The sequence below is a fragment of the Penaeus monodon genome, chromosome 43 (assembly GCF_015228065.2).
Source record: "Penaeus monodon isolate SGIC_2016 chromosome 43, NSTDA_Pmon_1, whole genome shotgun sequence".
Classification (NCBI taxonomy): Eukaryota; Metazoa; Arthropoda; class Malacostraca; order Decapoda; family Penaeidae; genus Penaeus; species Penaeus monodon.
Genome location: NC_051428.1, coordinates 25,353,811 through 25,363,810, shown reverse-complemented (window position 1 = coordinate 25,363,810; position 10,000 = coordinate 25,353,811). Strand labels below are relative to the sequence as shown.

At 30.6% G+C, this 10,000-nt stretch overlaps 1 protein-coding gene across 2 annotated transcripts in view; it reads left to right on the top strand.

Annotated features, from left to right (window-relative positions):
• LOC119568359 (kunitz-type serine protease inhibitor HCRG2-like) overlaps positions 1 to 2,650 on the top strand; it is a 3,976-nt gene extending 1,326 nt beyond the window's left edge. Inside the window, exons 2-5 of one of the 2 annotated variants that reach the window (XR_005228083.1) lie at positions 387 to 449; positions 1,037 to 1,136; positions 1,646 to 1,753; positions 2,505 to 2,650. Coding sequence is in view for 1 of the 2 variants with exons in the window: in XM_037916820.1 (XP_037772748.1) it covers positions 387 to 449; positions 1,037 to 1,136; positions 1,646 to 1,724 (242 nt within the window). In the remaining variant the exon portion in view is untranslated. Of the gene's footprint in view, positions 1 to 386; positions 450 to 1,036; positions 1,137 to 1,645; positions 1,755 to 2,504 lie in introns of those variants that run through there. The other variant, XM_037916820.1, reaches the window with a different exon arrangement.
• The last annotated feature ends 7,350 nt before the right edge of the window (positions 2,651 to 10,000 follow it).

Sequence of the window (10,000 nt, the reverse complement as noted above, 5' to 3'; positions counted from 1 at the left end):
AGGTTAAGAACCACTGCTCTTTTATAGATAAGTAATAGGATTGTAAACAATTAAATAAAACATAGCAGCAAAAAGGTGAAAAAAAAATGGTGGAATGTTGAAAAAATAATAAACCTTCAAAAATGTGAAAATCCTGAACATCGAAAAAATAACAGAAAAATTAAAAAGGACAAACTTGTTAAACAACCATTTTGATAAATAACAATAGTAATAATAATAATAATAATAATGATAATAATAATAATAATAATAATAATAATAATAATAAAATAATAATGATGTTGATAATAAAAAACCTTGATTTAAAGATACAAAAAGAAAATAAACTTTCAAATCTAGATTACGAGCTTAATACTTTTTTCTTTTTTCTCTCTCCTTTTCCCCAGTGCGTTTATTAATTTTCCTGAGTCTCATCTTCGTCGCCTCTGGCCTACTCCGCCCACTGGGAGGTAAGATATTTTTTTTCTTGCAAGGAACTATTGCAAAGTTATATGTAGAGTTATTTAGAACGAAGGTAATTTACTCTTTATTTTTATTATTATTATTTTTTTTGTTATCTTCATTATCATCACTATCAGAAGTTATAACAGTTGTTGTTAATGCTATTATCATTAGAATGATAATAATGATAAAGATAATAATGATAACAATGATAATTATTATAATAATAATTACTACTACCATCATTATTAATCTGACTCTCATCATTATTATTATTACTATTATTATTTATACGACTTTTATCAATATTGTTGCCATTCTTTTTTTTTTCTTTTTTTGGGGGGGGTTGTTGTTATCATGATCATTATTATTATATCATGGTCATTATTATAGTTATCGTTATTATAATCATTGTTATGGTAATTATCATTTTAATAGTTATTATTACAACAACTACTACTACTATTATCATTATTATCATTACCACTGTTGTTATGATCACTCTATTGTTATTAGCATCATCATTATCATTATCATCACCGTATTATTGTTATCATTGTTTCACCTTTGTCACTCCTTTTATCTTTCTCTTTAGATATTGCAGAAATTGTGTGTCATCAGCCGAAGGTGGTAGGGCCTTGCAAAGCCCGTTTCCATAGGTTCTACTATAGCTTCGATAAGAATGAATGCATACCGTAAGTTCTGTGTCTGTCTGTTTTCTCTCTCTCTCTCTCTCTCTCTCTCTCTCTCTCTCTCTCTCTCTCTCTCTCTCTCTCTCTTGCTAGAATAAATGTATACCGTAAGTTTTGTCTCTGTCTTTTTCGCTATCGCTTCTTCTCTCTCTCTCTCGCTCCCCCTTTTGCTAGAATAAAATTATACCGTAAGTTCTCTCTCTCTCTCTCTCTCTCTCTCTCTTGTTTTTACGCTCACGCTTCTTCTCTCTCTCTCTCTCTCTTTCTTTCTCTCTTGCTTTTTCGCTCTCGCTTCTCTCTCTCTCTCTCTCTCTCTCTCTCTCTCTCTCTCTCTCTCTCTTTCGCTTCTCTCTTTCTCTCGCTATTTTTCTTTCGCTTCTTCTTCTCTCTCTGTCTCACTTATCTTATTATCCTTTCCCCTCGTAATGTGAAAAATATGAAATAAATCATGTCTAAATTTCTTTTAATAATGAATATATGAATGTTTTTTTTTCACAACACAACACACGCAGGTTTATTTACGGCGGTTGTGGGAAGAATGACAACAACTTTGAAACAAAAGAAGATTGCTGGTTTCTCTGCGGCCGATGAAGATCCGGGAATGCACCGCACATGGAAAGGTAATGTTATATGTATGTATGTGTATGTGTGTGTGTTATTCACTAGGGTATAATGTCATACAAAGTATTTGTATATGTATGGTATGTGCGTGTGTTTGTGAATGTGTGTGTGTGTGTGTGTGTACGCGCGCGTGTGTGTGTGTGTGTGTGAGAGAGAGAGAGAGAGAGATAGAAAGACAGAGACAGAGAGAGAAAAAAGAGACAGATAGAGAGAGAACGACAGACAGACGCACAGACATGCACATATTTGCGTGATGTGTTGAAGTGATTAAAAAAAATATATATATATATACATATATATATATATATATATATATATATATATATATATATATATATATATAATCAGACAGACAAATGCATATTTCCTCGATGTGTTTCAACTCCTAAAATCCTGTATATCACTGCATTCAAAAAATCAAGCTAGACTTTATAGTCTGTTTATCAGTTATATTCACCTCATACTGTCAAAATTAGTTATTCTTTTAAGATCCTGTATTTCAGTATATTCAGAGTATATCCCAGAGTTCAGATTTCTTTCTTTCTTTCTTTTAAGATCCTAAATTTCAGTTGTATTCAAAACAAGGTTTTTAGAATCGTATTTTACAGTGTACTCGTTGTAGTACTAAGATCAACTTGTTGCTCTAAGTTCACATATTTCAGTAGATACAGGATATACTTCTGTGAGTAAGTGATGCTTCTAAGGTGATCTATTTCAGTGTAATTCAGGTCAAATTTTATCATGTTTCAGGATCCACTTACTTGACGAAATGATCTCAGACGCCTCTCTACAGCTTCAGAGTTTCAGCTGAAGATGCTTTCATTCTTAAAAATTCAACTTTTGAAATTTATTCTCAGCAAAATGTAATATCATTTGAGTAAATGTTGTACTTAAAAGGGCGTTTTCTTTCCTTTGAAACTTATCGTTATTATAATACTACTAATATTGACACTACTAATGTTATTACCATTGCTTTTACGAATATTATTATGATTATTACTGTTATTATTGTTATTGTCATTCATAATATTTATATCATTATTATCATTCATATTATTTTTATCATTGTTATCATGATTGTTATTATTATTTTCATCATCATTATTATTATTGTTATTATTTTTTTTTATTATCATCATCACCTTCATCATCATCATTAGTATTATTATAATATTTTTTTATTATCATAACATCATCATTATTATTATCTCTACGATCATTGTCATCGTTATTGTTTCATAATAACAAGAACAACAAAAATAACACCAAGGATAATGATGATCATTAAAACAACAATAATAATAATGATAATGATGATGATAACATTGATAATAATAATAATAATAATGATGATAGCAATAATAACGATAATAATAATAGTGATCATTATAATAATGATAATATCAAAAATGATATTGATAATGATAATAACGGTATAATAATTATTATTCTTATCATCACTCTTATTATTATTACAATAACAATAATGATGATAATTATCATTATCATCATCGTCATCATCAACGTTGTTTTTATCATCATTATTATTATCACTATCGTCATTATTATTATCATTATTATTATTATTGTTGTTGTTTTTGTTGTTGTTATTGTTGTTCTTATTATTATCATTATCATCACCATTAGTATGATAATTATAATCATAATCATTATTATCATCATTAGTATGATAATTATCATCATAATCATTATCATTATCATGGCTATTATCATTATCATTATTATCATTATCATTATTATTACCTTATCATTATTACCATTATCATCATTGTTATTATCATTATTGTTACTGCTATCATCATTATTATCATCAACATCATTAGGGTTTAACTGCAGCGCCAAAAACATGCAATTTATTAATTCAAATCGCGTGGGCGGTGCATAGACGCTGTCGGGCGTACGAAAACCCATCGCGTCAAAGTGTCGTACCGCTTGAACATAAGCATTTATTTATACTTATGATTTGTATTACTATGATTATAATAACAGTAATAGTAATGATAATGGTGATAATTATCAATACAATTTTATAATTATTATTATCTTTATTATTATTATTATCCTTATTATTATCATTGTCATTATTACTATAATTACTATCATAATTATTATAATCATCATCATCATTACCATATAATTGTAATGTCATTTATATGGAAAACAGAAGTAATGATAATCTTTTAGTATTTGTGGACCTTACTGCCTATCAAAAACAGAGAATTGCCAGAAATTGCAGACAAGGACGTCAATATCATCATTATTTTCATTACTATCATCATCATAATAATTCTCACTATCATAATCATAAGTATTACTATCATTATATCACTACGTACAGAAAACCCAAGGCTTTTGATATCCAGCGCATTCTGGTTATCCTGTATTGGGATAAACCGAGAAAAGTATAATTAGATAAATTGAGAGTCTTAAATTTTTATATCCACTAGCTTCATATTTTGTATAAGTAAGTCAAAGAGTGAATATGAAATGAATAAAAAATCATATGGGAACATTATGGAGTACGGCTACTCAGATTGGTGGTTTTTATTTTCCTGATTAGATGTAAAATATTTATCCGGACCTCTGCATATCTTGGAACTTATCTAAGTGAACCTTTGCTCATGGTAGTTGAGTAGCCCTGCTATATATTATTATAAAGGCCTCTTCACTTGAGAAGTCAGAAAAAACTGGGTATAAATGTGTATGTATGTATATATATATATATATATATATATATATATATATATATATATATATATATGTATGTATATATATTGCTACGCCAGTGGGTCTTTGTCTCTGTGCGAAACATGTGTTAACATGAAAAGGATGACCTGGGCATGTGTTAACATGAAGGGACCTGGGCAAACATGACACAACTGGCTGTGAGCGAAGGAGCGGAGGAACAAGCCAAGATAGAGACACAGTTGGGTGCTGCTCCTGTGAAGACCTCGTGTGTGCCCTGGTGACCTGATAAACTTTGTGTTGCCCTGTTATAAGCTGTGACGTGCTGGTTTCCCCCTGTATTGTGCCTATAGAAAAGTGTACGGGTAAACAACTTGTGTAAATAAAGGAAAGACTGTCATTTTTGTGTTTATATCGTGCCCTGCCTCGCCACTTGGCGTTTCCCCTCGTGGTGTTCTGGGACGCTGTGGTGCTCGGTGCCTCTTGGAGCTGTTCAGTGTTCACGACCCTGTGGATAGCACGCCGTCTGCCTAGCCTGCCTTGTGTTGGTGGCAGAGAGACGAGGCGGTCGGCGTTAAATCTGAAGAAAAAAAAACAGAATTGCAAGAAATTGCAGACAAGGACGTCAATATCATAATTATTTTCATCATTATCATCATCATAATAATCCTCACTATCATAAACATTAGTATTACTATCATTATATCACTAAGTTTATAGAAAACCCAAGGCTTTTGATATCCAGCGCATTCTGGTTATCCTGTATTGGGATAAACCGAGAAAAGTATAATTAGATAAATTGAGTCTTATATTTCTATATCCACTAGCTTCATATTTTGTATAAGTAAGTCAAAGAGTGAATATGAATGAATAAAAAATCATATGGGAACATTATGGAGTACGGCTACTCAGATTGGTGTTTTTTATTTTCCTGATTAGATGTAAAATATTTATCCGGACCTCTGCATATCTTGGAACTTATCTAAGTGAACCTTTGCTCATGGTAGTTGAGTAGCCTTGCTATATATTACTATAGAGGCCTCTTCACTTGAGAAGTCAGAAAAAAACTGGGTATAAATGTGTATATATAAATATATATTATAAGGCTTTTGACGCCAAATGAGTTAGGCTGAGAATGAGGGAGAAGATCATAGAAAATGGTAGGTACAAAGTGTAAACGAAATTATTTTTCACACGATTAACTTATAGGTATATATCGATATTTTACTTTACTTATCATACGTTTTCGTTCATCCAACTGTCTTTAATAAGTGATCAAATTTGGGAAACCGATAGTCTCTATCAGACCGGATGTTTCACACTCGCGAGAGAACTGGACCATGTGTGTGTATTTGTTGACGTACACTACATAGTAATATACATATACAACCATACGTGTGTGTGTATGTGTTCAGTATTTTCAAGCTATATCCCTAAGTTCAGATTTCTTTCTTTCTTTTAAGATCCTAAATTTCAGTTGTATTCAAAGCAAGGTTTTTAGAATCGTATATTAGAGTGCACTCGTTATTGTACTAAAATCAACCTGTTGCTGTAAGTTCACACATTTCAGTAGATACAGGATATACTTCTGTGAGTAAGTGATGCTTCTAAGATGATCTATTTCAGTGTAATTCAGGTCAAATTTTCTCATGTTTCAGGATCCACTGACCTTGACGAAATGATCTCAGACGCCTCTCTACAGCTTCAGAGTTTCAGCTGAAGATGCTTTCATTCTTAAAAATTCAACTTTTGACATTTATTCTCAGCAAAATGTAATATCATTTGAGTAAATGTTGTACTTAAAAGGGCGTTTTCTTTCCTTTGAAAATTATCGTTATTATAATACTACTAATATTGACACTACTAATGTTATTACCATTGCTTTTATGAATATTATTATGATTATTACTGTTATTATTGTTATTGTCATTCATAATATTTATATCACTGTTATTATCATATTATTTTTATCATTGTTAACATGATTGTTATTATTATTTTCATTATTATTATTATTATCATCATCATCATTATTATAATCATTTTAATTATCATTATCATTATTATTATCTCTACGATCATTATCATCGTTATTGTTTCATAATAACAACAAGAACAAAAACAACAACAATGATAATGATAATTAAAACAACAATAATAGTAATGATAATGATGATGATGATGATGATAACATTGATAATAATAAGGATGATAATAATGATAACAAAAATAACGATAATAAAAATAGTGATCATTATAATAATGATAATATAAAAAATGATAGTGATAATGACAATAACAGCATAATAATTATTATTTTATCATAACTTATTATTATTACAATAACAATAATGATAATAATAATTATCATTATCACCATCATCATTATCAACGTTGTTATTATCATCATTATTATTATCACTATCGTCATTATTATCATTATCATCATCGTCATCATCAACGTTGTTATTATCATCATTATTATTATCACTATCGTCATTATTATCATTATTATTATTGTTGTTGTTATTGTTGTTCTGATTATCATTATCATTATCACCATTAGTATAATGATTATCATCATAATCATTATTATCATTAGTATGATAATTATCATAATCATTATCATTATCATAGCTATTATCATTATCATTATTATCATCATTATCATTATTATTACCTTATCATTATTACTATTATCATCATTGTTATTATCATTATTGTCACTGCTATCATTATCACCATCATTAGGGTTTAACTGCAGCGCCAAAAAAATGCAATTAATTAATTCAAGTCGCGTGGGCGGTGCATAGACGCTGTCGGACGTACGAAAACCCATCGCGTCAAAGTGTCGTACCGCTTGAACAAAACCATTTATTTATACTTCAGATTTTTATTACTAAGATTATAATGATAACAGTAATAGTAATGATACTGGTGATAATTATCATTACAATTTCATAATAATTATTATTTTTATTATTATTATCCTTATTATTATCATTGTCTTTTTTTTTTTCAAGTGCCCTGTCCTACAAGGACGTTGGCGATAATGGATTTCCATGATTTTCTTGGCAATTTAGAGCGGTGGTTTGCCGCTCGGTGTTTTTATCGAGTCACCATCTCTATTTGCCCGGTTCTGGGACCGGCACCGACTTAGGCTGGCTTGCCCACCCAGTGGCTACGTAGGAAATCGAGGTGAAGTTCCTTGCCCAAGGGAACAACGCGCCGGCCGGTGACTCGAATCCTCGAACTCAGATTGCCGTCGTGACAGTCTTGGGTCCGATGCTCTAACCACTCGGCAACCGCGGCCCTTATCATTGTCATTATTACTGTAATTACTATCATAATTGTTATAATCATTATTACCATATATTAGTAATGTCATTCATATGGAAAACAGAAGTAATGATAATATTTTAGTGTTTGTGGACTTTACTGCCTATCAAAATGTACACAAATTCCTGACTGTGGCTCTGAACTTCGTGTGTGGCCAGTGCTTAAATCTGAAAAAAAAAAAAAACAGAATTGCAAGAAATTGCAGACAAGGACGTCAATATCATAATTATTTTCATCATTATAATAATCCTCACTATCATAAACATTAGTATCACTATCATTATATCACTAAGTTTATAGAAAACCCAAGGCTTTTGATATCCAGCGCATTCTGGTTATCTTGTATTGGGATAAACCGAGAAAAGTATAATTTGATAAATTGAGTCTTATATTTCTATATCCACTAGCTTCATATTTTGTATAAGTAAGTCAAAGAGTGAATATGAAATGAATAAAAAATCATATGGGAACATTATGGAGTACGGCTACTCAGATTGGTGTTTTTTATTTTCCTGATTAGATGTAAAATATTTATCCGGACCTCTGCATATCTTGGAACTTATCGAAGTGAACCCATGCTCATGGTAGTTGAGTAGCCTTGCTATATATTACTATAAAGGCCTCTTCACTTGAGAAGTCAGAAAAAACTGGGTATAAATGTATATATATATATATATATATATATATATATATATATATATATATATATATATATATATATATATATATTATAAGGCTTTTGACGCCAAATGAGTTAGGCTGAGAATGAGGGAGATCATAGAAAATGGTAGGTACAAAGCGTAAACGAAATTATTTTTCACACGCTTACCTTATAGGTATATATCGATATTTTACTTTACTTATCATACATTTTCGTTCATCCAACTGTCTTTAATAAGTGATCAAATTTGGGAAACCGATAGTCTCTATCAGACCGGATATTTCACACTCGCGAGAGAACTGGACCATGTGTGTGTATTTGTTGACGTACACTACATAGTAATATACATATACAACCATACGTGTGTGTGTATGTGTTCAGTATTTTCAAGTTATATCCCTAAGTTCAGATTTCTTTCTTTCTAAAAATAATAATAATAATAATAATACCCCCCCCCCCAAAAAAAAAAAGAAAAGAAAAAAAAGAAAAAAAAGCCTTACATAATTATACTATGTTCTATATTTATGTTATGTTCCTGTTATGTCCCCGCCACGTTCTGTTTCGTTGTTCCTGTTATGTTCCTTTTGTTTTTTGTCAATTTACTTTCCATTCGTTCGTCCTTTTTGTTTTCGTTCATTTTCGTCTTGATACTAACTGTTCTTGACTTTGCTTGCCTCGCCACTTATCTATTATCTATTATCTGTCATCTTATCTCAATTATTATGTTATTATTTTCTGCAAATTTATGCTCTCCTTTGGTCCCCTCCCTCTTGAAAGTCAGACCCAGTTGTCACAGCATTCAATCCCCCCACATATGAATATCTTAACACTTGATCCGGTTCTCCAAGCAGATATCCTTAACATTGTTTTCTCATCACTCACATCAACTCATCCCACATCTCATCTCACCCGCTTTCCTCCTGTCCCTGTCTAGCTTTACTTCCCCTTCATCACCCATTACTCCACGTTTTTGTATTACATTCTATATCTCTCGACCAGCCCTGGAACTCCCAACTTCTTTCTTCTTCTTTTTTTGTGTTAGATTTTCTTGTTACAAAAAAAAAAAAAAAAAAAAAAAAAAAAAAAAAAATTTAACTTGGTAGTCATGTAGCCATTAACTTTAATTTAACTTATCTTAACTTAATCACTAACTGTTAATCGTTTCTCGTTAATCAAAGTCTTAAAAAAATAATAATGATAATAATTCATTTAATCCTTTCTCTTAGTTCCACTAACCTAGTTACTATGAAATATATAAATCAATAAAAAAAGAAACATAAAACGTAAATAAACTAAAAATATATAAACAAATAAATATATATATGATTATACATATATATTTATTATAAAAAGAAAGAGAAGTGTTTACTTTAGCATATCAATTTTATCATTAATATTTGCCAGCACAGCAGCAAAATATAAAATATAAAATATAAAACCAAAACAATTACTCCCCCCCCCCCTCGATGTTCCAGACATGAACCAGAGATAAAGAAACAAACCACGCAAGGGGTTTCGCCTCCCTGCTTCTTATAACCTC